The sequence below is a fragment of the Limanda limanda genome, chromosome 7 (assembly GCF_963576545.1).
Source record: "Limanda limanda chromosome 7, fLimLim1.1, whole genome shotgun sequence".
Classification (NCBI taxonomy): Eukaryota; Metazoa; Chordata; class Actinopteri; order Pleuronectiformes; family Pleuronectidae; genus Limanda; species Limanda limanda.
In genome coordinates this window covers 2174090-2201574 of record NC_083642.1, presented here as the reverse complement: position 1 = coordinate 2201574, position 27485 = coordinate 2174090, and the positions used below count along the sequence as shown (strand labels likewise).

Sequence of the window (27485 nt, the reverse complement as noted above, 5' to 3'; positions counted from 1 at the left end):
TCAGGATCTGTGCTCATCCTCCCTGAGAAATCCAATGATACACTTCTTTACTCCGTTGAGTAAGCTAATTAAGTTTTTGGAAAGTACTCAGAGTTCCATAAGCACGGCAACAACGTCTTTAATTTCAACCAAACGTAAAAAAAACGGCTCCGTCAACTTTATCTCAGTCGAACTGCAGGAGGAGCAGCTAAAGTTTAGTGTCATTTAAGTTCTGCAAGTTGTCGCAGTGCGTGTGTGTATGTGTGTGTGTGTGTGTGTGTGAGTGGGTGTGTGTGTTCCCATAGGTGAGCATGCCCAGACTTATTTCAATCCCTTTTGTGAATGGCTGATTATCACAATCTGCTGCTTGAGTTCAGGGGGAGCAGCAGCGTGAAGTCCTTTCAGAGCGAGACCAGCGGATCAGAGTCGGCATGGCCCAGAAAAGTGACGGTAAGTTCCTGTTCTGATTGTGTTTCTCATCTTTTTATCTTTCTATTACATGTTTCTTTCCGAGTAGACTTGATTACAAACAAGAGCACTAATAAGACAGCTCGGGTGTAAGTGAGTGGCAGCGCTAACTCGCCCCCGTGACACATTACGATAAAGCTCAGGATCTTTTTCTTTTGTTTCCTCGGGAACTTTCGCCTTCCTCTGATTTCTTTTTTCTCATTAGCGCTTTTGAAACCTGATTATTCTGCGTCTCACGAAGACTCTGACTCTTGAAAAAAAACAACGGCATAATCATTTTAATTGCAGCCCTCACCTCGGGGTTGTCATGTTTTTAATGCCAGGTGTTTTTTAATATTCTTGTTGAATGGGGAGAATTTAAAAATGAAAAAGGGTTAAAGAGGTTTATTGATTCACTCGTTTTTCTTTTTTCTTCCACGACTTTACATGAGCCCATTGAGCCTGTTGTGAAATCCTGCAGGAATTTCTCAGTGCAACAACAGGCAGATTAGTCTCACTGAGCTCCCCTTCTCTCTCTCCACCCCCCCCCCCCCTTCTCTCCCTCCATCGTGCAGCTCCGTTCTCCGTCAGGGAGTACAGACCTTCAGATCAACTCGTGGTCACGTCGCTCTTCCGTGACGGGATCCTGGAGCATGTGTACCCGGCGTTCTTCAAGGCGCTGAGCCACCCCGACCACGTGGGCGTCGCTCTGAGCATCTCCGTGGCCGGCTACGTGCTCGGCGGCAGCTCCTACTTCCAGGCGTTGCTCTTCGGCGGCGCCTGGGCCGGCCTCATCTATTACTGCTGCCACGACATCTGCGAGGGCTACATGGCGAGGCGGCTGAGCACGGACATGGCCGACATCCAGGCCCGCTACCTGGAGAACCCAGAGAACGGTTTCTGGGTGGCGGAGGCGGACGTGGGCGGCCAGACGAAGGTGGTGGGGATGGCGGCGGTGACGGGGAAGAGGGCGGAGGAGGAGAGCGCCAGGTTTGACGACAGGAACGGAGGAGTGGCGGGCGGAGGCTCGGAGCCCGACCAGGACGCCGGAGACGGGAGCCACGGCGAGGTGTCCCACCTGGTCGTGGCGTTCCCACATCGCCGGAGCGCCCTGGGCTCGCAGCTGATGCAGAAGGCCCTGGACTTCTGCAAAGAGCGAGGCCACGCCCGCCTCGTCCTGGACGTCAGCTCGCCGCAGACGGCCGCCGTTGCCCTGTGCCGGAAAATCGGCTTCGTTCAAACGGCCTCGCACGGCAACACGCACGCTAACCGCTGGTTCTCCAAACTGGCCAGAATCAACGTGCTGCGGATGGAGAAGTTCATTTAGATTTGCACTCGGTACCTCAGCACCTGATACAACCTCACATGTACAGCACAATAAGAATACGTCAGTTAATTTATGCTTCCTGTCTCGTTAGCTCCTCCCTGCTGAGTGATACCCGGTCCCCCCCCCCCCCCCCCCCCGCCCCCCCCCGTCCCTCTGGCTTGCTCTCATGCTAGTTTGAAACATTAAATTCCATGTTTTTTTTTCCACAAAGCGGCATTAATAATGCCAGTTTCCTTGTGTTTCCTCTTGCCTTGATGTATTATGCAAACACCTGCACCCCCGACGCGCCGCTGCCCACAACCACAGAGAGAACAACGGGATTACTCAACATCCCCCGGTTTGCGTCCGAGTGTTTTTATTATTTCTAATTGCAATGAATATCAATTTGAATTTGTTTTGAATTCCTCATTTGAAGTTACCGAGCACAAACAGAATCAATTAGCTGTTGTTGTCGTGTCCGTTCAGGGAGAATAAGACTAAATGTGAGGGAGGAGAAATTCAGTGGTTTGGAATCAGGAGAACTTTTCTTTTAAGCTCCTTTCCACAGAGAAGTGGAATCCCTCTAATGCCAGCCGACTTCTAAGACCTCACAGCTCTTCGCTTAAAATACCGATGAAAAATGCCATAGTATGAGGACATTGGGGGGTTTAGAATTCTTTGGAGCTGAAAGAGCTCTGTGTGTGTGTGTGTGTGTGTGTGTGTGTGTGTGTGTGTGTGTGTGTGTGTGTTTGTGGCATCAAAAGAGGATAGAGTTCAGTGGCACTCAGGTCATCACACACAAGGCGAATACCGAGATTATCGACACCAAACAATAGAGAAGCAGCTTAAGTGCCGGGCGTAGGAATCCCTGGTCGCTGTGTGCTGGCGAGCTTTCATGAAATAATGTAAACAAGGAGCTTCCTGTCAACTCGCCGCCGGATGCCAGGACTAAACTTCCTCAACAAAACCCACAAGGTTTGTGCAGCATCAGCTAAACAACGCAGATTTACAGATTTGTCTTTTTTTTTTTTTAACCTTTATTGCCTCAGAAATCCCCCGGAGGTGATTAAGGTTTCCAGAATATTATCAGCAGCCGCACAGTCGAGGCTTATCTCTGAAGAGTGTGTGTTCCCACGGACAGAATAAGCCTGTGAGGGTAAAAACATCAAGCAGCCAGTGTGTGTAGTGACAGGAATGGGTTTCAAGAGAGTGTTGTGTATGGACAGACACACACACACACACACACACACACACACACACCGTCAGAGGCCTCCAGGCATCAATCACTCCTGCTGAGGCTGTCAGAGGGAAATTAGGCCGGTGGCCAACAGGCAGGTGCCGAACCAGCCAGAGGGAGATGAGGCTTAATTCTGCTCAACCTGTTGTCGTCCTCTCACAATCACCAGATTGTGATTCCCGGCTCGATTGTGATTCCTCTCATTCACGCGCCGCACTAAATCGAGCCAGTTTGCCGATTTGAGGGGAAGTTAAACGGAGAAAAAAGCTTCGCAAACACTCTCACAGAAGAGTCTGAATTGCTGCGGCTGCAGTTCCGAACACAAGAGGCGTTCATCCACTTAGACGCTTTTATTTCCTCACAACATCGCATGCGAGTAGATTTAATTTGGCTGCTCGTACGTTACAAGTGCAGCTGCAGTTCTAATCGCGGCTGTTTGTTTGGACTGTGCTGACGCTGGAGGCAGTTTCCTTTCTGAACCTGTTAGAGTGACCGGCAGTAAATGAGCCGCTGAGAGCAAGGGCGTAACTTTGTGTTAAACATCGGGCGTCAAGGTCAAATGGCCTCGTCTAATATTGAATTATTTAGAAAACTGCTTGAAATAATCATGATATCTACCAACTAGTCAGTAGCTAAAAAAGTTGCTGTAAAATTAGGGTTTTTCGGGTTGCAAATCAAATTTAATCAATGAAACCATCCACTTTATGATGTTTTATGATAATCATGATTTTTCATTCAGTGTGATGATTATCAAATTGTTTGTTTAGCCTGGTTTGTAAATTACACCCGAGCTGGAGAATCCGTTGTTGTTGCAGCTGTGGTGAACGACTGATGAGTCTCCGCCGCCGCTGCTGCAAAGCAACGGTCGCATGTTTATTCAAAACTTTATTCAAATTCAACATAATGTGTCCAAATCGCACCAGATTCATTCATGCCGATTGTTAATATGAACAGTCCTAGAGATGTGCGAGCCTCAGACAGACAGAGGTTGAACAGAATGATTTGATGGACAAGGCCAGAAGGTTCCAGGTTTGAGTCCCGGTTCTGACGTGTTCTTCCTTTGTGCAGTTTGAATGTTTCTCCGAATCCTCCCACCGTCCAAGGACATGCAGAGTGGGATTAGGTTCATTTAGAATGTGAGAACTCACCTGCTCCTGCACAGTCAGTGTTCAGATGCACATCTAGCAGCTTTGAGTGTGTGTAGCTCATCTGGATTTTAAACTTCTAACATTCAGACATCTCCATCGACCGCTGCACGAGCTCCTGAGTCACTGCTTCAAACTGTTCTGCATCAGTTCAGTGCAGCAGGAACATGTTTGTCTCCTAGATTCAAAACAGACTTGACAGCTGCCATCTTGACTTGTCTCGATGACGTGAGGACTCTCAAGTTGACAACACGGGAGTCTTTCCCCGTCGTCCCCTCCCACATGGCGTGCACGCTGCCTCCGCCTGCCAACCCTGACATGTCCAAGTGAAACTGGCCCCAGACTCTGCAGGTTTTCATCATCCTTCCCTGCAAAGCTGCTCCAGCTCTAACAGGCGGCTCTGGGACGCTACACACAGAGAAGTGTGATCTCCTGAAAACCTTTAAATCTCCACTTAACGTATTGTGTGAATTTCAGGTGCTTGTGTCCCAATAAATACTTTCACAGCGGAAAGTAAACATGTATTTTATATTTACCGTTAGTCAGTCGAAAGGGTTACGACAGATTACCACAAAACTGGACTAAACTTGGGTTATTCACTTTCTTTTATACTATGATAAAGGACATTTTGCAAATTTTTTTGTTGATTTTAGAATAATTCTTGCATCTTGATGAAAAAAATCCAACTTGTTTATGTGATGATTATTCATGAGTGTGTGTAATTTGGTGCAGATTCATCCATCTGTCTTTATTGGACTTGAGGTTTTTCCATTCTGACATAACGTGTGCAATCAATGAAATAGGCCCAACTCTCATCAGAGGATGAGCTCAAGAAATCTAATTGGAAAACATTTCTTTGTCAACTGCTTTTTAGAACGGGACGGTGTGTGTGTGTGTGTGTGTGTGTGTGTGTGTGTGTGTGTGTCTGTGTGTAGCAGGGATTACCTCGAGCGTTCTCTCATTAATCTGCTTCACGTCGAGATCGAAGCCGTCCTGCTCATCGTGGGGAAAAGAGTTCACGTAACTTAAGGCCGCACTTCGGCGACACCTTCAAAGTAACAGCGTAGCCACTAATCACCATCACGAGCCGTGTCTCTCTATCTCTATGGTTACCGCTCTTATTGACTTGGTGAAGTAGTGGAGATTAATTGCCATCAGCCCATGTGTGGCGCTGTCAGAGAGCCAGAGGCAGATTTGTTTGGCTCGTCCATCATCACACGCGATCCACCACTTCCTCACATCATCACTGTTCATCTTCCTTGCAGCTCCGCAGGAAGTCGCTTGTCTTCTTTCGGGGCCGAGCTGCTGAACTTCACCGCAGAAGACAAACACCTGGCCAATTACTGGAGGAGTTAAATCAGACGCACCGAGCTCTTACACCAACACGCGTGAGGATCCCGACATTGTGCCGAATCTGCACTTCCCTCCCTCTGAATGATTGGTCACTTATTGGCTCGCATGGCGCAGGGAAGATGAATCTGTGTTTCTATTAGAGGACGACATTAGAGACACTAACAGGTGAAGCAGGAGAAACAGGAGGTGTGGTGACTGCAGCTACTACACTGGAACATGCAGGACAGAATAACCACGGCTCCATTATCATTCAAGATTGGTCCTCGGATCACAGGGACACACGTGGGATTAGTTTCAGTGAGTTGTTTTGGAATAAATTTTGCGCCAAGTCTACTTTGAGGATGTAGGAGCAGGACTGTGGGGATTTGGTCAAAGAAATAATTGGACACAACAACATCAACTTCGTAGTTAGAAGAAATATGGGACGATAACTTTTTCATGATGAGTTTCCCACAAAAACTGAATTCAGAAGAAAGCTCCTCTTATCGTATATAATGGTCGTATACAATTATAATGATTCTGCAATATAACGAAACAAGGAACACAGATCTCAATCAAACCATATTGTTAATTTAAAATACTGTTAATGCATTAAGGGAATGCAAAACTTTATCTGGTTAAATTCATCTTATTTTATTCAAAAATCTATTCTACTATTTGATACGTATTTTTTATGTAACTCTTAAACGAAGAGAACATCTGAATCTACTCCTTCTTACCTCCGCCCCTAATACTTTTAACTCAGTCCCTATAATTAACTTCATCAGATAAGCATAAGTCCGGCTCCGCTCTATTCTAGAAATGATTAAACTCTAATGATATGCGGCACAATTCCATCATATCTCTGACTTTCCAGACATATTGAGGGAAAGGGGGTGAAACTAATATCCGTTACAAATGGCCGGCAGACGCCGTTAATAATCCAGCTTTGATTGATCTCTATATTAACTAAAGACGTCTGAATCTATTCCACGAGGAGGTCGGAAGACGGCGCTTTATCACGTACGTTCAACGAGTCGCGGATTAAGCCGCAGCGAGGATCTCTGGAGCGGCGTTGGAGTGAGGAGAGGATAAAGGCCGGGGCGGTGGGATTTGTTTCTCCTCCAGCAGGAGAACCAGACCTGATAACAGACTTTTGATTTCTCCTGGAGGAGGCATGGCCGTCACCTGGTTGGAGAGCGTCTGATGCCATCTGTTCCACGACACCACACAGGCCCGATGTCGTATGAAGACAGATTACATGTTGGTTTCTGTTGCTGAGACAACACACGTCTCTGCATCACCTTCACGGTTTGTCTCAGAGGCTGCGACCTCACCTCCTGTTCTTATTTTAGATCATTTAATTCTCACATCTGGTGTCTATTTGTAAAAAGATGAAAAAGCTGATGTAACCCAGGTCTCATGACTTCAAAATGATTAAAATAATTATTTTCCGAACCGGAAATCCAAACCGGAAGTGCAAACTACTTCCGGTTTCGGGACTGTAAATATCCGGGTGTAGAGGCACCCTTCCTCTTTGTTTCCTGAGCAGTGCGAGGGTGAGTTGTGTTCTCTGTGTTGTATTGGGGTGGTATGGCGGGATGCTAGTTAACCTGTCTGTGTGTGTGTGTGTGTTGCCTCTGTCTGAGTCCGTTAGCTAAATGCTAACAATGCTAACAATGCTAACAAACCCCCTTTGGGGAAGCAGTGATCCATGAGTGATGTTTTTGTGTATATTTTCTTGAAATTGTGTTGTACTTTGATTGAATGTTTTTTTCTTTAAGTCATTTATTTTATAATGAACAGTTAACCTTAGTCAAAGGTTTGTAGGATTTAAATGTAACTCAATGCTCTTTGTTTCCTGAGCAGTGCGAGGTGCGAGGTGAGACTCTGCATCAAACTGCCTCTAGAAGCCTAACGGGAGGTTTAATGGAACCAGACACAGGAACAACTTACTTTGTTCATGAAGCTTGTTCTCGTGGGTGTTTAGTGTTTGGACGAGCTGACAAGCCGGTGTGATATTCATATAAACAATCCGATGTGGACGCTGACTCTGAGGATCATTTCCGTCGGCCTCTTCCCTCTCAAGCAGGCGGCCGATGGATTTCTCTCAGAATCGAACACAGATGAAACCTGCTCCGAGAAAACAGGCTCCACGGTGTAAAAACTATAACTGGATAAATACCTATTGTACAGTTTATCATAGAGAACCTGCAAAAGTAGATAATTATTACTCAGTCGAATAAGAAAGAACAAGAGCAGTTAATGCAGATATCGATTATTATTATGATATAATGTTGGATATTACCAGGAGCTGATGGAGGATTTATATTAGTCTCTTGCATTAAGTGGACAGTGGCATTAAGGGGCTGAAGGTTTGATGACCCCGTCTCCTAGAAACTTAGTTTATATGCAACTAATTTTCAACAATATGTGAAATTTAATGTAGTCACAGTTTCAATTTACCGTAATGAGCTTTAGAATCTTTTGGTTTAGCTGTAATAACCCCTCATAACAAGTAGAACATTGTTTTTTATAGTTGTGTTTATTTACTAGCAGCACTTGCATTGTGTTGGTTTAGTTTATTAACTGATTCCTCTTATTTATGTGGAAGAATGGATGGATAGATAGATAGATAGACACATAGATAGATAGATAGATAGATAGATAGATAGATAGATAGATAGATAGATAGATAGATAGATAGATAGATAGATAGATAGATAGATAGATAGATAGATAAATAGAAAGATGAATAGATAGATAGATAGATAGATAGATAGATAGATAGACAGATAGATAGATAGATAGATAGATAGATAGATAGATAGATAGATAGATAGATAGATAGATAGATAGATAGACAGATAGATAGATAGATAGATAGGTAGATAAATAGAAAGATGAATAGATAGATAGATAGACAGATAGATAGATAGACACATAGATAGATAGATAGATAGATTGATAGATAGAAGGATAGATAGATGGATAGATAGATGGATAGATAGATAGATAGATTGATGCATTATGCTTTTCTCTGGCTGGTGGCCGTTGCTCTCTCTCTCTCTCTCTCTCTCCCCCCCCCCCCCCCCCCCCCCCCCCCCGCCTGCGGGACTGGATTTAGTCGGATTTTTAATTATCTGATTTCTAAATGAGTTTTTTTTTTTTTAAAAGCCAAAAGTAATAACAACAAAAGACAGTGATGGATCTTGGGAGACTGGAATGTGCTTATGAAGACACAGATTGTTCTCTATCTCTATCCAAACCAACAGAGATTACCACCCCCACTCGGAGGCCTATGAGCAAATAAGAGACAATTAAACGACACAACCGCACAAAGGGCTTGATTATTATTCCTGATGGCACGAGGGTAAAGTCCCATTCATCCACGGGTCAGCGACGCGACATGATGAGTTTATAGAAATTAAATGCTGGAGTCTGCAAGTGAGGGAATCCTGGATTGGACAAGGACAACTTCAAACCACAGCAGTCTTCTTCCTCTCTCCATCCGTCCCTCCACTCAGCTGCACCTCAACGTGGACGCACAGGATTATTGCCCAAAACTCAGAAGAGTGTTTCCCAGCAGCTGCTGAGGTGTCCAGACACGTGGACGTTTACTAACTCTGTGCTGAGCAGTGGAATCTCCTGGTTCGTGAAGAGGTCATCTTCTGAATAAGCACATCCCGCCGCTCCCGTCTCTGGAGAATTAATTGTTGCTGGACATCGTTTGTGTTTCCTGCCAAGTTGCCAGAAAGTTTCCCTCTCTTGCAGAGTGCCCCGACACACAGGGTCCCTGAGCTGTAACTCTCCTCCCATCACCTGATTCATGACTATGGAAAGAGCTGATGAGACCAGAAATCCCCCCAGCCCCATCTGAGGGGCATCATCACTCACATCATTTCCTCTGGGTCGGACACACAAAGTGCAGAGTCCGGACCACGCTTGCATCTTGAATTTCCTCCAATCTGCTCATCAGACTGATGTTCTGTGCAGTTCATAAACAGAGAGAAGCTGCTGAACCACCTCCAGAAACATCTCGTGCTGTTCTTTAGTTCTTTAATGAGGATTAGTTTGATCAGGCTGTTTTGCTATGATGAAAATATCCTCGATATTACTTTTTTAAATTCAAACTAAATCTTTGGTTGATTCAATAAGAACAACACGATACAAATATATCTGTCAGAGTCTGATCCCAGAGGATCAAGTGTTAACAAGATTTAAAAGTCTGCAGGTGAACTTCAGTGCTTAACACTGTGCTGCTCTCAGCTAAATGCTAACGTCACAGCAGTGACAGGGTTTAGCAGGTGTAGAGTTTATGTTTATTTAATTACGTCCACTAAGGAGGATGTGTTTGTTTGTTTTCTTTTTCTTTGATTTCCCACAGAATGATTCATGGTTTTTAATGAAATAAAAGCTGTTCAGGGGACTGACATTTATGAGTTTGTGCAATTTGATAGAGATCCAAATGAAAAATCCAGATTTAGTGATTTAAATTGTGGTTTTATAAGGGACCTATAGAAACCTACAGAACCAATTTCCATAAAATGTTTGAGTGGATCTGGATTAAAGTCAGATCCAGGATTAGTTTTCACTGTCTTTAGGCCTCTCTGAGATCCTCTCTAGTTTTGTCACCGATCACAAAGTACAGTCTGGTTCATGCGGCTTCACGATCAGTTTTGCAGGTCAAATGAAAAACTGTTTGCTGGATGAATGTCTGCGGAGATGTTTCATATTTTAAGATTAATTCTGCCAATATAGAATCAGAAATAGACAAAATAAAACTTTGTTGCTGTGAAAAAGTTTCAAATATCCATGTTGGGATAAATATTGGAGCTCATTCCGCCTGAGAAAGAGGAAAAACTGCAGCAAAGCACCTGGAAACATTTCTGTAACACGAGGGATCCTTGAAGCACAGAGTGGAAACAAACACTCACCACTTTTCTTCTTTTATTTCTCAGTAATAAAGAACAAAACCAGACCTGCACTTACCTAAATGGTTTAATCCCTCTCGCCAAGGATTCCATTACTGAATATGAGCTGCGACTAATGTATGAATTTCACCGTGAGGTTATCACAGCCCCCAACATACAGTAAAAGCCCTGAAAGCTTTTCTTGTTATCTCCTCTGTGGAGTCGCAGCATGGCTTAATGCTGCAGCTCCGTCACCGAGAGCTGAGCCACTCGCCTCCACAGTGAAACCACATCTTCTCCTGCACCGTACAAGTCAAACCCGACTCATGTAGTCAATTATTATAATAGTGATGATGTGATGAATGTGTTATTGGTCTCAGCGGGGGGGTTCTCGCTGAAGGACCCTTCATCAGAGTGTTCATCATGGAGTCTGATTCCCAAGATGAGTTCAGATCCTTTTCTCTGCTGTTTCCTGAACCTTCAGTAGGAAAATGCTGTGGCCCTTCAGATTTATTTCTTAATTAAAAACACAGCATTTGTTTATTCACACATTTTAACACCCGCAAACCAGGTGAGAGAAAAAACCTTATCGACCCAATTCCAAATGGTTCTAATCTTCTTGTAACGGTCACCTGGGCGATATCCTCGTCAGTTTCCCCGAGGGAGATCTGCTGCTGTGATGAATGAAGCGTCCCAGTTCAGGGATCTCATTGTGACGTCCTCGTCTTTGCAGAAAAGAACTAAGTAAAACAAATGCGGTCCCTGATAATTGATCACGTTCACATTCATCTTCTGTCAAACACTGAGCGGGAAGATTCCGCAGTTTAACGGGACTTTGTGGAACCTGAACGGAGGTTTTAGGAAATTCTGAACCCAGCAGGAGCTGCAGTGTAATTAAAGTGAATTTGACGATTGGTGAAAACCACAGGAAACGATAAAAAACCTGAGGAAGCAGATGAAAGGAGCTAATTGAGAAAAGGAGAAAAGTGAAAGTCTTACCTTTGAGAGTAAAGACCTCGAGCATAAAGGAGATAGAAAGTCATGATCTCTGAATCTTTCTACTTCACCAAAGACGATACCCCATCGCCTTCATTATAATACTCACATTTATTCAGAAATGTATCTTTTAAGTTTCTGTGGATTTGAACGTGTTTTTAATCCCCAGCGTCGTTTCCATTTTAGAGTTCTAGCGTTCATGCCCAAGCTTTATTTTGGGACCTTGTATTTTTGCCTCTGACGTTTGTGCTAACCCTAACCCCCACCCCCTAAAAAGCAACTTACAAAGGGCTTCACGAATTAAAAACACAAGTAAAAATACATTTAAGCACACGTATGAAAGAGTAAAAGAATAAAAACACTACAGGTATCAGAAATGTAATCGCAACCACACTTTAAAACTAGAATTAAATCAAATCGTGGTACGATAACAGCACGTTTGAAGTTTGGATTTAAAGGAAGCTCCTGCTATATTTCCTCAGGTTGTCTTTGCTCATTTCTCTGCGATGAAGCTGTTTTAGTGCAGAAAAGCTGCAAAGACAGAGACTGAACATGAAAACTGAGGTTTGTGGAGTTTCAGGAGGAAACTGCCTCAGTTCTTCTCTCACAGGAGTTTCACTTTGTCTCCATCAGCTTTGAATGAGATCCTGGAATGAAGACAAGAAAACATACTGGATTTATACTTTATTTCAACTTTCAGCTTCATCACATATTATATTTGTATTGCTTTATACATATAAAAGAGATTTAAATGTTTATAGACATGTATAAGAAACCCATGTGATGAGAGCTGCAGAACAATCCCTCTTTCCAATCAGGAAACTCTCCAATGGAACTGCTGGTTCAGATCAGGAAAATCAAAAAGAACAGAAACCTACGCAGCAGCAGATCAATATGCCCGTTCACTAAATATGTAAATAAAATGAGGACGAGTGGATTCACACTTTACAGAGATGAGCCGGAATAAAAACAAACCAGGTTCCACATTTACAATGTGACCAAACATCCCATAACACTGATGCTCTGTGAATCCAACCAGAGTGAAGTCCTGAAGACCTGTTGGACATGTTGACGCTCTGAGGTCATTGATCATTTCATCAGTAAAGTCTGTTCAGTGACTCTTGTTCAGTGAGTTCATGGACACACACTCAGTTTGTTTCACCTCCATCTCACATTTGGAAAAGAAAAGAACAAATAATCAGCTCATTGATGAGGATCAGGATCAACACAGGTTCTAAAACATCACACAACCTGATTTCTACTTTGATTCGGAAAACAACAGCAACATTAGTTCTTCACACATTCATGTCAGTGTAATTATAGATTTCTGCCTTTACAAAGTGAGAACTAAATATTTGTGATAAAGGAAGGTCAGTGTTTGATTGAGCTGATCTCTGTGCGGAGCAGAAACGTCACCACGACAAACTTTGATCAACAAACATGGAGACAAAAAGAGGTTAAAGATTAACACACAGAATCGAAATCACTGCTTTTAATGACTCGATATGAGTTTAACCAACTCAGCTTTGGCTCTATAATTATAAAGACCAACTCCAGCACAGAGAGGCTGAGTGAATGTGGTCTGGACACTGTGAAGGAGAGTCATGGTGTCAGAGACGCTGTAGAAGGACAGAACACCTGCTCTGTGATCCAGGTACACTCCTACTCTGGAGGACACAGGACCTGACACTGGAGTAATGATGCTGTTGTAACGAAAGGTATAACTGGTTCCATCAAAATATAATGACCAAGATTTATCATTTAATCCAAATCTACATTCACCTGAGTCTCCTGCTCTGCTGATATTCTTGTATGTGACTGCTACATCAACTCCTCCTCTCAACTCCACCTCCACCTCCTCCTCCCCCCCCCAATCATCCACCCACACATTCACCTGCACCTCTACCTTCATCTCCACCTCCCAGTAACAACGTCCAGTCAGACTCTCTCTACTCAGGACCTGATGCCAACCAGTGAATCTGTCTGGGTGATTAGAATAAGACTGATCTTCACTCATATATGTTACTTTTCTGTTTCCCTCAGATAATAACAGACGTCTGTGTACTGTGTTTGGATACAGTGTGATTTTCTGTGAATATTTTAAGAAGTCAGCTCTGGTCTCTGGCTCTGGTTGGGGCAGTAAAACATCCACTTGAGACAAAATCTGTAAAATGTTTGTCTCTGTGTCACTCAGAATGTCCTGTAGTCGACCTCCGACCTGTGACACAGCTGCTGTCACGTCCTCAAAGTACCTTAGAGGACGGATCCTGATGCTGGATGAGTGTGTAGATCCACTGAGTGGTGACAGTGAGGGGTAGTTGTGTAGAAACTGATGCTGATCCTCTGTTTCTGAGAGCTGCTTCAGTTCATGGTCTTCCCTCTTCAGCTCAGTGATCTCCTGCTCCAGTCTCTCCTGAAGCTCTCTGACTCGACTCACTTCAGTTTCCTGCTGGGATCTGATCTGCTGTTTCACATCAGAGCTTCTTTTCTCCAGCAGACGGATCAGCTCAGTGAAGATCTCCTCACTGTCCTCCACTGCTTTATCAGCAGAGCCATTGACGGCCTCCTCCTCCTGTTGAAGCAGCTTCACGTCTTTCTCTGTGTCCTGGACTCTCTGCTGGATTGTTTGTCTCCTCAGCCCGAGCTCTCTCTGCCTCTCAGTCCTTTCTGCTGCAGCTGACACTGTGTCGTGGCCTTTATGTTCATCCACAGAGCAGAGATAACAGATACACTGCTGATCAGTGCGGCAGAACATCTTCATCACCTCGTCGTGACGAGAGCAGATGTTCTCCTGGAGCTTCTCCGAGGGCTCCACCAGCTTGTGCTTCTTCAATGCAGCTGACTGAAGATGACGCTGGAGATGTTTTTCACAGTAAGAGGCCAAACAATTCAAACAGGACTTAAGAGCTTTCAGTTTTCTCCCAGTGCAGACATCACAGGCCACATCTTCAGGTCCAGCATAACAGTGATCAGCAGGAGCAGCTTGAAGTCCAGTCTTCTTCAGCTCCTCCACTAAATCAGCTAACATGGTGCTTTTCTCCAGGACAGGCCTCGGTGTGAAGGTCTGTCTACACTGAGGACAGCTGTAGCTTCCTCTCTCCTCCTCTTTGTCCCAGTGGGTGTTAATACAGCTCTTACAGTAGCTGTGTCCACAGACAGTAGTCACCGGATCCTTCAGTAGATCCAAACAGATCGAACAGCAGAATCTTTCTCTGTCCAGTTGATTTTCTTGCTGCGCCATTTCAGCTGCTGCCAGTGACTGTAGAACAGTTTCACTTCCTCTGAACACAAACAGATCTCTGCTCCTCCCTCTCTCGTTCACTCCCTGCAGTGACTCAGCTCCCACAGTTCACAGCTTGTTGTTCACTGGTTCTTACACATGTGAAGGGAGGAGACACAGACATATCCTGAATGGGAGGAGCTGGTTGTGAGTTTTTATCTGTGTTATCACATCTCAAAGTGAATAGTTGCACTGGGAACTGTCACATCTAGCTCACAACAGCACAAGTTGTAAGATTCACATTCTTCAAAGTTTCCAGAAAAGTTAACGAGTTTTAGTGCAGAAAAGCTGCAAAGACAGAGACTGAACGTGAAAACTGAGGTTTGTGGAGTTTCAGGAGGAAACTGCCTCAGTTCTTCTCTCACAGGAGTTTAAATTTGTCTCCATCAGCTTTGAATGAGATCCTGGAATGAAGACAAAAGAACAGACTGGATTTATTCTTTATTTCAACTTTCAGCTTCTTCAGACATTACATTTGTATTGCTTTATACATATGTAGTGGTCAAAACGTTTAGGGTGACAGTTAAATGCCTATTGGGTTCACCACATATATCCAGAATTAATGGGACTGGGGGATGATAATTCAAGAAATAGACAATTTATTCAATTCGTACAAATTATTTAAAAAGACTGATCAAACAGCACAGGATCATGTGCAAAGGATGAAGTACTGGCCTGGACTTGATACAAATAACAGATTAAAAAGAGAGAAGCTAACTGCTCCAGACCCAATTTAACAAAGCTAAAATATCATGCATAACACAAGCACAGCACACTTTAAGAATCCCAACACTGGTGTGATTGCACCAGTGGATTTTCACTGCAAGCGATATTATACAACGAAATGACAGAAGAGGGCCTCTAGTTTATGGAGCCAATAACTCACCAATATTCAAGTCATTAAACCCGGATTGCACAGTACCAGTCAACCATATTGCACATTGCCCATAGAACAAAGAATTAAAAAAAATTAAACAAAGAAACCAGTAATCAAACCAATAAATCAGAAAGAAACTAAATCTAAACAAGACCAAATAATCTAAACGAAATCGAAATGGCGGAAAAAACAGTAACCATAAATATTCTGCCTGAGGGCATCCCTATGAAACAAACATGTTGTATTAAGTCACACAATTATAAAACAAGTTTATCAAAATGTTTGAAAACATTTACAAACATAAAACACATCATTATTTCATAACTTCAATTCATTAAAACAAAGCTGGGACCCACGCCGTCCTTATTGTCTTGACAACAAGTACTAAAACAGGAAAAGACAACTAACCTTAATGTCACGGACACAATGGTGAAGACTCTGGTAAATGTTCCGGCGCATTAGTTACAAGTATTATTTGCATTAGTTTGTGGGTACACGCTGACTAGAGAAGATTACAGGGTGCATTTATTGCGACGCTGATACCATCTCACACACACACACACACAGCTGTACACTGGGCTCTATGGACAAATATGAGGTTAATGTTTGCGGAACGTTTTCTGCATGATCTCCATTAACATTGAAGTGACTTTCAGTAAACTTACCGCAACAAACAATTTGCGTCCACACCTGCTGCGCCCACGCTACACTTCCTCACAGGACCGGCAGTGGGGAGAGAGAGAGAGAGGGAGAAAGCTACGGTGTCCCTAAATAAACTTCGCCGACTCCCCGCATCCTATATTGATATTAGAACATCAGCAGAACTGGGAAAATAACACTGCTAAAACTATAAAACTTTATTAAGAATTTACCCCATTACCCATATATAAGAGATTTTGCTGAATATAGACATGTATAAGAAACACATGTGATGAGAGCTGCAGAACAAACCCTCAGATGGACTCAATCAGGACACTCTCCAATGGAACTGCTAGATCAGATCAAGAAAATCAAAAAGAACAGAAACCTACGCAGCAGCAGATCAATATGCCCGTTCACTAAATATGTAAATACAATGAGGACGAGATGATTCACACTTTACAGAGATGAGCCGGAATAGAAACAAACCAGGTTCCACATTTACAATGTGACCAAACATCCCATAACACTGATGCTATGTGAATCTAACCAGAGTGAAGTTGACCTGTTGGACATGTTGACGCTCTGAGGTCATTGATCATTTCATCAGTAAAGTCTGTTCAGTGACTCTTGTTCAGTGAGTTCATTGACACACACTCAGTTTGTTTCACCTCCATCTCACATGTGGAAAAGAAAAGAACAAAGATCAGCTCATTGATGAGGATCAGGATCAACACAGGTTCTAAAACATCACACAACCTGATTTCTACTTTGATTTAGAAAACAACAGCAACATTAGTTCTTTCAAACACATTCATGTCAGTTTAATTATAGATTTCTGTCTTTACAAAGTGAGAACTAAATATTTGTGATAAGGGAAGGTCAGTGATTGATTGACAGCTGATCTCTGTGAGGAGCAGAAACGTCACCACCACGAACTTTGATCAACAAACATGGAGACAAAAGAAGTTAAAGATTTAAACAAAGAATCTAAATCACTGCTTTTAATGACACGAGTCTATTTGAGTTTACAGAGCTCAGCTGTGGCTCCATGATAATAAAGATAAACTCCAGCATAGAGAGGCTGAGTGAATGTGGTCTGGACTCTGTGGAGGAGAGTCATGGTGTCAGAAACGCTGTAGAAGGACAGAACACCTGCACTGTGATCCAGGTACACTCCTACTCTGGAGGACTGAGGACCTGACACTGAAGTCACGATGCTGTTGTAATAAAAGTCATAACTGGTTCCATCACAAAATAACAACCAAGATTTATCATTGAATCCAAATCTACATTCATCTGAGTCTCCTGCTCTGCTGATATTCTTGTATGTGACTGCTACATGAACTCCTGCTCCCACCTCCACCTCCCAGTAACAACTTCCAGTCAGACTCTCTCTACTCAGGACCTGATCCAAATCAGTGAATCTATCTGGGTGATTATAATAAGACTGATCTTCTCTCATACGTGTTACTTTTCTGTTTCCCTTAGATAATAACAGACGTTTGTTTGCTGTGTTTGGATGCAGTGTGATTTCCTGTGAATATTTTAAGAAGTCAGCTCTAGTCTCTGGCTCTGGTTGTGGCAGTAAAACATTCACTTGAGACAAAATCTGTAAAATCTTTGTCTCTGTCTCACTCAGAATGTCCTGTAGTCGATCTCTGACCTGTGACACAGCTGCTGTCACGTCCTCAAAGTTCCTCAGAGGACTGATCCTGTAGCTGGATGAGTGTGTAGATTCACTGAGTGGTGACAGTGAGGGGTGGTTGTGTAGAAGCTGGTTGTGATCCTCTGTGTCTGAGAGCTGCTTCAGTTCATGGTCTTTCCTCTTCAGCTCAGTGATCTCCTGCTCCAGTCTCTCCTGAAGCTCTCTGACTCGACTCACTTCAGTTTCCTGCTGGGATCTGATCTGCTGCTCCACATCAGAGCTTCTTTTCTCCAGCAGATGGATCAGCTCAGTGAAGATCTCCTCACTGTCCTCCACTGCTTTATCAGCAGAGCCATTGAGGGCCTGCTCTTCCTGGTGAAGCAGCTTCACGTCTTTCTCTGTGTCCTGGACTCTCTGCTGGATTGTTTGTCTCCTCAGCCCGAGCTCTCTCTGCCTCTCAGTCCTTTCTGCTGCAGCTGACACTGTGTCGTGGTCTTTATGTTCATCCACAGAGCAGAGATAACAGATACACATGTTCTCCTGGAGCTTCTCTGAGGGCTCCACCAGCTTGTGCTTCTTCAATGAAGCTGACTGAAGATGACGCTGGAGGTGTTTTTCACAATAAGAGGCCAAACAAACCAAACAGGACTTGAGAGCTTTCAGTTTTCTCCCAGTGCAGACATCACAGGCCACATCTTCAGGTCCAGCATAGCAGTGATCAGCAGGAGCAGCTTGGACTCCAGTCTTCTTCAGCTCCTCCACTAAATCAGCTAACATAGTGCTTTTCTCCAGGACAGGCCTTGGTGTGAAGGTCTGTCTACACTGAGGGCAGCTGTAGCTTCTTCTCTCCTCCCCATTGTCCCAGTGGGTGTTAATACAGCTCTTACAGTAGCTGTGTCCACAGCCAGTAGTCACCGGATCCTTCAGTAGATCCAGACAGATCGAACAGCAGAATCTTTCTCTGTCCAGTTGATTTTCTTGCTGTGCCATTTCAGCTGGTGCCAGAGACTGTAGAACACTTTAACTTCCTCTGAACACAAATAGAACTCTGCCCCTCCCACTCTCGTTCACTCCCTGCAGTGACTCAGCTCCCACAGTTCACAGCTTGTTGTTCACTGGTTCTTACACATGTGAAAGGAGGAGACACAGACATGTCCTGACTGGGAGGAGCTGGTTGTGAGTTTTTTTCTGTGTTATCACATCTCAAAGTGAATAGTTGCACTGGGAACTGTCACATTCAGCTTACAACAACACAGGTTGTAAGATTCACATTCTTCAAAGTTTCCAGAAAAGTTAACGAATTTTAGTGCAGAAAAGCTGCAAAGACAGAGACTGAATGTGAAAACTGAGGTTTGTGGAGTTTCAGGAGGAAACTGCCTCAGTTCTTCTCTCACAGGAGTTTCACTTTGTTTCCATCAGCTTTGAATGAGATCCTGGAATGAAGACAAAAGAACAGACTGGATTTATTCTTTATTTCAACTTTCAGCTTCTTCAGACATTACATTTGTATTGCTCTATTCATATGTAGTGGTCAAAACATTTAGGGTGACAGTTAAATGCCTATTAGGTTCACCACATATAGCCAGAATTAATGGGACTGGGGGCTGATAATTCAAGAAATAGATAATTTATTCAATTCGTACAAATGATGTACAAAGACTGATCAAACAGCACAGAATCATGTGCAAAGGATGAAGTACTGGCCTGGACTTGATACAAATAACAGATTAAAAAGAGAGAAGCTAACTGCTCCAGACCCAATTTAACAAAGCTAAAATATCATGCATAACACAAGCACAGCACACTTTAAGAATCCCAACACTGGTGTGATTGCACCAGTGGATTTTCACTGCAAGCGATATTATACAACGAAATGACAGAAGAGGGCCTCTAGTTTATGGAGCCAATAACTCACCAATATTCAAGTCATTAAACCCGGATTGCACAGTACCAGTCAACCATATTGCACATTGCCCATAGAACAAAGAATTAAAAAAAATTAAACAAAGAAACCAGTAATCAAACCAATAAATCAGAAAGAAACTAAATCTAAACAAGACCAAATAATCTAAACGAAATCGAAATGGCGGAAAAAACAGTAACCATAAATATTCTGCCTGAGGGCATCCCTATGAAACAAACATGTTGTATTAAGTCACACAATTATAAAACAAGTTTATCAAAATGTTTGAAAACATTTACAAACATAAAACACATCATTATTTCATAACTTCAATTCATTAAAACAAAGCTGGGACCCACGCCGTCCTTATTGTCTTGACAACAAGTACTAAAACAGGAAAAGACAACTAACCTAAATGTCACGGACACAATGGTGAAGACTCTGGTAAATGTTCCGGCGCATTAGTTACAAGTATTATTTGCATTAGTTTGTGGGTACACGCTGACTAGAGAAGATTACAGGGTGCATTTATTGCGACGCTGATACCATCTCACACACACACACACACAGCTGTACACTGGGCTCTATGGACAAATATGAGGTTAATGTTTGCGGAACGTTTTCTGCATGATCTCCATTAACATTGAAGTGACTTTCAGTAAACTTACCGCAACAAACAATTTGCGTCCACACCTGCTGCGCCCACGCTACACTTCCTCACAGGACCGGCAGTGGGGAGAGAGAGAGAGAGGGAGAGAGCTACGGTGTCCCTAAATAAACTTCGCCGACTCCCCGCATCCTATATTGATATTAGAACATCAGCAGAACTGGGAAAATAACACTGCTAAAACTATAAAACTTTATTAAGAATTTACCCCATTACCCATATATAAGAGATTTTGCTGAATATAGACATGTATAAGAAACACATGTGATGAGAGCTGCAGAACAAACCCTCAGATGGACTCAATCAGGACACTCTCCAATGGAACTGCTAGATCAGATCAAGAAAATCAAAAAGAACAGAAACCTACGCAGCAGCAGATCAATATGCCCGTTCACTAAATATGTAAATACAATGAGGACGAGATGATTCACACTTTACAGAGATGAGCCGGAATAGAAACAAACCAGGTTCCACATTTACAATGTGACCAAACATCCCATAACACTGATGCTATGTGAATCTAACCAGAGTGAAGTTGACCTGTTGGACATGTTGACGCTCTGAGGTCATTGATCATTTCATCAGTAAAGTCTGTTCAGTGACTCTTGTTCAGTGAGTTCATTGACACACACTCAGTTTGTTTCACCTCCATCTCACATGTGGAAAAGAAAAGAACAAATAATCAGCTCATTGATGAGGATCAGAATCAACACAGGTTCTAAAACATCACACAACCTGTGTTGTGCAATAAAGCATTAAAAGTGATAGCATAAAATGGTGTGCCTTTCGACATTCAATAAATATGGTTATCAAAATAAAATATAAAACATTAATAATTAATATATGAATATGAAATCATAACTTTAGTTGGTTAAAGTTACCTCGGGGCACCACCCTTCAAAGGAAGGGAAAGATAGACAATTTATTGATTAAGATCAGTCTCATTTAGATCTTGTTCAATTAGAAATCTCAATATTTACATTAAAGATTATATAATGAACAGTGAAGGTTATGGAGTTCTTGACAGTGTAGAGGTTGGCAAAATTCACTTAAGCAACATTGAAGAAAGAACATTTGTGAAAGAAAAACATTTATTATGAATATAATAAAGTATGAAAACACAAATTACTAACAGAGTACTAGCTAAACAGAGAAATGTATGTGAGTGTGGGTGTCTATGTAAATCAGGGTGTTCTCAAAATGGTGGCTCGCCAAAGTTCACATCTTCCTCAGCATGCTTTCAAGATGGTCGCTGACCCCCCTAAAGTTAACAGCCCCCCCCTTTCTTCTGAAGTTGTTTACGACTAGTAGCGGGAAAAGGTTTTTTAATGAGTTGAAGACTATGCGTGTGTCTGTGTAGATGTTAAATCAGAGAATGCAAGAGTCAGAGAGATATGCAAAGAAAGCCTAAGAAAAGCATCACAAACTAACCTTACTTTCGAATAACTTATAAACACAATATCACAACACATATCAAACTTATAAACACCACTCAGAATCAAATAAACATTCTTGCTTAGCATAATATAATTATTAAGCCCAGTTTTTGTTACCCGTCTTTGGAAAGGGAAAAGAGGTTGATGTGCAGTTAGCAGTTCGTCCTGCCGGTTGTGTGAAGTCTTCTGGCTTTGTGTGGTCGTAAGGTTCTGCATTTGCGGTTCTGTTGAGCTGTGGGGCTCAGTTGCTCGTTGAATCTTAGCTGCAGGACATCGAGTCGCTGCTAGGAGTTGAGAAAAGCTTGAGATGCATGGAGGTTTCCTTGAAGAGATGAATTGGAAGCTGCACCGCTCCTCCTCTCGTTGATTTGGATGCGAAGGGAAGATTTGAGCTGGAGTAGCCAGGCTTCTCCCTCGGCGATGCAGGAAGATAAGCTGGCAGCCTCACTGCTGGAAGGTTGATGGAAAGAATTGGGGCAGGCCTTGCCTTATATTGGCCCGGTGACCTCACAGGTCATGGGGCCAGACTGACCGATAGGAGTTGACCCTTGTGCTCTGGCTTTTTCCAGAACAATGGTACCTGTTGCCCCCTGGGAGACTGAGTTCCTTGGCTTTCTCAAGAACAAAGACCATGCTTGTTTTCAGGCTTTGACTACACATATAGGCGAAGAGTAGGCCTTTAGTTTCACAGAAACACTTCTTTCAAACACATTCATGTCAGTGTAATTATAGATTTCTGTCTTTACAAAGTGAGAACTAAATATGTGTGATAAAGGAGGGTCAGTGTTTGATTGACAGCTGATCTCTGTGCGGAGCAGAAACGTCACCACAACGAACTTTGATCAACAAACATGGAGACAAAAAAAGTTAAAGATTTAAACACAGAATCTAAATCACTGCTTTTAATGACTCGAGTCTATTTGAGTTTACAGAACTCAGCTGTGGATCCATTATAAACACTAACTCCAGCATAGAGAGGCTGAGTGAATGTGGTCTGGACTCTGTGGAGGAGAGTCATGGTGCCAGAGACGCTATAGAAGGACAGAACACCTGCACTGTGATCCAGGTACACTCCTACTCTGGAGGACACAGGACCTGACACTGGAGTCATGATGCTGTTGTAACAAAAGGTATAACTGGTTCCACCACAATATAATGACCAAGATTTATCATTTAATCCAAATCCACATTCATCTGAGTTTCCTGCTCTGCTGATATTCTTGTATGTGCCTGCTACACCAACTGCTCCTCTCACCTCCACCTCCACCTCCCAGTAACAACGACCAGTCAGACTCTCTCTACTCAGAACCTGATCCCAATAAGTAAATCTGTCTCGGTGATTAGAATAAGACTGTTGTTTACTCATATATGTTACTTTTCTGTTTCCCTCAGATAATAACAGATATTTGTTTGCTGTCTTTGGATCCAGTGTGATTTCCTGTGAATATTTTAAGAAGTCAGCTCTAGTCTCTGGCTCTGGTTGTGGCAGAAAAACATCCACTCGAGATACAATCTGTAAAATCTTTGTCTCTGTCTCACTCAGAATGTCCTGTAGTCGACCTCTGACCTGTGACACAGCTGCTCTCACGTCCTCAAAGTCCCTCAGAGGACGGATCCTGATGCTGGATGAGTGTGTAGATTCACTGAGTGGTGACAGTGAGGGGTAGTTGTGTAGAAACTGGTTGTGATCCTCTGTGTCTGAGAGCTGCTTCAGTTCATGGTCTTCCCTCTTCAGCTCAGTGATCTCCTGCTCCAGTCCCTCCTGAAGCTCTCTGACTCGACTCACTTCAGTTACCTGCTGGGATCTGATCTGCTGCTTCACATCAGAGCTTCTTTTCTCCAGCAGATGGATCAGCTCAGTGAAGTGCTCCTCACTGTCCTCCACTGCTTTATCAGCAGAGCCATTGACGTCCTCCTCCTCCTGGTGAAGCAGCTTCACGTCTTTCTCTGTGTCCTGGACTCTCTGCTGGATTGTTTGTCTCCTCAGCCCGAGCTCTCTCTGCCTCTCAGTCCTTTCTGCTGCAGCTGACACTGTGTCGTGGTCTTTATGTTCATCCATAGAGCAGAGATAACAGATACACTGCTGATCAGTGCGACAGAACATCTTCATCACCTCGTCGTGATGAGAGCAGATGTTCTCCTGGAGCTTCTCCAAGGGCTCCACCAGCTTGTGCTTCTTAAATGCAGCTGACTGAAGATGAGGCTGGAGGTGTTTTTCACAATAAGAGGCCAAACAATTCAAACAGGACTTGAGAGCTTTCAGTTTTCTCCCAGTGCAGACATCACAGGCTACATCTTCATGTCCAGCATAGCAGTGATCAGCAGGAGCAGCTTGGAGTCCAGTCTTCTTCAGCTCCTCCACTAAATCAGCTAACATGGTGCTTTTCTCCAGGACAGGCCTCGGTTTGAAGGTCTGTCTACACTGAGGACAGCTGTAGCTTCCTCTCTCCTCCCCTGTGTCCCAGTGGGTGTTAATACAGCTCTTACAGTAGCTGTGTCCACAGACAGTAGTCACCGGATCCTTCAGTAGATCCAGACAGATTGAACAGCAGAATCTTTCTCTGTACAGTTGATTTTCTTGCTGCTCCATTTCAGCTGATGCCAGAGACTCTAGAACAGGTTCACTACCTCTGAACACAAACAGATCTCTGCTCCTCCCTCTCTCGTTCACTCCCTGCAGTGACTCATCCCCCACAGTTCACAACTTGTTGTTCACTGGTTCTTAGACTGACACACCTGTGAAGGGAGGAAACACAGACATAACCTGACTGGAGGAACCGGTTGTGAGTTTGTTATCTGGGTTATCACATCTCAAATTTAATATTTGCACTGGGAACTGTCACATCCAGCTCACAACAGCACAGGTTGTAAGATTCACATTTGTAAAAGTTTCGAGAAAAGTTAACAAATCTTTTCACTGGAATAAAAACCAACTTACAAAGGGCTTCACAAATGAAAAGCACAAGTAAAAACACATTAAAATACACTTATGAAAGATTAAAAGTACAAAAACACTACAGGTGACAGAAATGTAATTGTGACCACACTTTAAAAACTAGAATTAGATAAAATCTTGGTACGATAATAGCACGTTTGAAGTTTGGATTTAAAGGAAGCTTCTGACTCAGCCTGCTATATTTCCTTTGGTAGTTTCAGTCTCTCAGACTCTTATTTCTAAATCTCTGTCCCCCTCAGTGTGAAGCTGAGCTGTCACAACAGCACACGCAGCCAGAGATGACGCAGATTTACAGAAAAGTTAATGGAGTTCTGAAGAAGTACAATGACAAAGAGCAAAGGAGCCATGTCAACAACTGTTCAGCTTCTATCAAAGAAAATGATAAACTGCTCAAACTGTTTCTATATAATACAAGTGACACCAAAGTTCTTTCTGTTCTGAAACAATTGGATGAAGTTTGTCTGTGACGGAGCAAAGAATCGATCCCAGTCGTCAGGAACCTGATCCTGAGTGTTTTTACCGTTTACTGTTTTAACTCTGCAGAAATTACAAAACCTCTTCAAGCAGCAAAGTTTGTTGTTTGATCTGATCTGCTTTTCTCCAGCAGATAAACTCCTGTGATTCTTAACGCCACTGAAGTCAAATAATCAACATCTCTCTCCGCTTGTCCTTGCTAAGTACCAGAGCACAAAGCTAGAAGCTAAATCCAGGTTTTAAATCGGGATTTCCAACAAATATCAGCTTTGTTTTCTTCATCATGATCCAAATCAATGATAATGTTGCAAAACGCTGCGTCTAACAATTTTAAAGACAAAGAAAATACCTGATCTTATCCGGATCTAGGACAAGATTGACTTGGTTCTTCCCTGAGGATAGAACATCGATTAATCCATCTGTAGTTTTTGCATAATCCTGCCAACTATCAGACAGTCAGACTCTCACATGTGAACTTGTCTTTCACTAAACAGAAGAGCAGCATGAGTTTGTATCAGGTTGTTATGAACTGTTTAAGAACCCACATCAGACAGGAAAGTCTTAAAGGTCACCGGTGGATTGGTTGATTCTCTACTTGCTCATGGATCCATCACTGTCGGTGTGTTGATCTGCCTTTTTCAGACTGGAACATGTTTTATATATTCAGCCCCACCCCCTTCAGGACCTACATGCCTTTTGTTCGTCCAAGCCACTAATGCACTTTTGATTTGAGTCATTCCTAAGCCGCCATGCCAGTAAGTAGCCCCCCCCGGTCTTTTTTTAACTTGCTTCAGACGGATGACGATGACGAGACAACGGCCATTCGTCTTCATCACGCCGTCCAGATTACCGTCAACGTGCGGCTCCTTTTCTTACATAATGCATCTCGTCTCACTCACGGGTGCATTCAGAGGGAAAGTACAATATCCTGAGAGGTGGGCACGTCACTCGTGGTTAAAATCATCAAGACGTCGAGGAAGAGTCGGGAGGAAGACAAAAGGGGGGGGGGGCGTGTTTCTCCGCATATCCTCCACATGTGTTTGTTTCCATGAGAACATCTGCAGCATCTCCAGGATCATGCTGCAAAAAAACGGATTCAGGAATACAATTTCAAAGTAATCTACCTGGATCAAGGGCGATGGCTTATTTCTCAGATGTAAAATATATTAATACAACGTAGAGTATTGATTTCCTCCTCGGGGAAAGCCTCCTGTGACGGATCTATTCCTACTCTGCTCCGGGTACTTACCCTCTAGTGCACAGCCTCGAATTCAGAGTCATTAAAAGCACATTTCTCTTTGGAGCAAATTCGTTTGGTATTTTCTCGCCATTGGAATTTTCTCTGAGACGAACTCAGCTCGTCTTGTGTCAGGGATGACAACGTTTAAACACGTATAAACACATGTAAATAAATCCTTCTCTCTAAGCTCCACTGGCTGGCAGTGCACATGTTCTGGTTTAACTTTTCCATTCTTGCTTTTCTGATCCTTCGCCCCCAAAAAACCTATCTTCCTCTCCCCAGCTCCGACTCCCTGTGGAGACTCACAACTGCCTGGATACAGACGTAGTAATGCGAGTAGTGAACCAACTGAAATCTCATCATATAGATTCACTGCGAGTTACACAACCGAGCAGCCCCTCTGACCCCCCCCCCCACAGCCTCCAGCCAAATGAGCTTTTCATTCACAGTTCAGAAATCCGAATGAGGCGTCTGCAGAACTGCACTGCATGCAAACATGGTTTCGAAATCCTTAAGCCCGACAAATCAGCAACTCAGCTCCAAGCTCATTTTTTATACAGTGTGCATGAAAGTGCACATCTCACAGCGTTCCTGTTCGATGCCCGTGAACCTGATTTGGAACTTTGTTTAAAGTGAAATCACGATTTTTGTGCTTTCATGGATATATTTATATATTTTTTTCTGGATTCACTTGAAGCAAAACATGTTATTATTTAATGACGGACGCCTTGATGTGGCTGATGTATAATGTATCAGCATTAAAGTCCAAGTTTAGTCGAGCAGATCAGAGTTGTGAGGAAAACAAACTCAGGTTTGCATCTTATCAGAGAACCTCCTGCTGCGTTGTTCATATATGAAAGAAGAACATTCTCATATATTCATGTCAGAAAACATGGGACCCCCTGAAAAATATTGATTATAGCATCTTTAAATCTTACTCTGGCATAATTAAGGAAGAATAAACTATAAATATTAGAATATTAGTGTGTTTTCACTGTGTCAGTGTCTCT

General features: G+C 43.1%; 3 protein-coding genes across 3 annotated transcripts; 1 reads left to right on the top strand and 2 right to left on the bottom strand.

The window, feature by feature from the left end:
- Positions 1 to 410: 410 nt before the first annotated feature.
- On the top strand, positions 411 to 1753 carry LOC133004587 (N-acetyltransferase family 8 member 3). Its single transcript, XM_061074056.1, has 2 exons — positions 411 to 429; positions 1002 to 1753. The coding sequence occupies exons 1-2, from the start codon at positions 411 to 413 to the stop codon at positions 1751 to 1753; spliced, it is 771 nt and encodes a 256-aa protein (XP_060930039.1).
- A 10335-nt stretch (positions 1754 to 12088) lies between these two features.
- LOC133005339 (tripartite motif-containing protein 16-like) lies at positions 12089 to 14648 on the bottom strand. The gene has a single exon (XM_061074996.1). It carries the CDS (start codon positions 14594 to 14596, stop codon positions 12848 to 12850), a length of 1749 nt encoding a protein of 582 aa, XP_060930979.1. The 5' UTR covers positions 14597 to 14648; the 3' UTR covers positions 12089 to 12847.
- A 415-nt stretch (positions 14649 to 15063) lies between these two features.
- On the bottom strand, positions 15064 to 24395 carry LOC133004590 (E3 ubiquitin/ISG15 ligase TRIM25-like). Its single transcript, XM_061074058.1, has 3 exons — positions 22736 to 24395; positions 21923 to 22068; positions 15064 to 18300 (listed from the first exon to the last, which is right to left on the bottom strand). The coding sequence occupies exons 1-3, from the start codon at positions 24393 to 24395 to the stop codon at positions 17170 to 17172; spliced, it is 2937 nt and encodes a 978-aa protein (XP_060930041.1). The 3' UTR covers positions 15064 to 17169.
- Positions 24396 to 27485: the final 3090 nt, after the last annotated feature.

Excerpts from the sequence above, each read along its gene's own strand:
- LOC133005339 (XM_061074996.1), bottom strand. The coding sequence starts at position 14,596 with ATGGCGCAGCAAGAAAATCAACTGGACAGAGAAAGATTCTGCTGTTCG.
- LOC133004590 (XM_061074058.1), bottom strand. The coding sequence starts at position 24,395 with ATGGAGCAGCAAGAAAATCAACTGTACAGAGAAAGATTCTGCTGTTCA. Across the intron at positions 22,069-22,735 it reads TGGATCCACAGCTGAGTTCT|CTAAGATTCAACGAGCAACT; the intron begins GTAAACTCAAAT and ends GATGTCCTGCAG. Across the intron at positions 18,301-21,922 it reads TTTTCCCTTTCCAAAGACGG|CATAAAGACCACGACACAGT; the intron begins GTAACAAAAACT and ends TCTGTGGATGAA.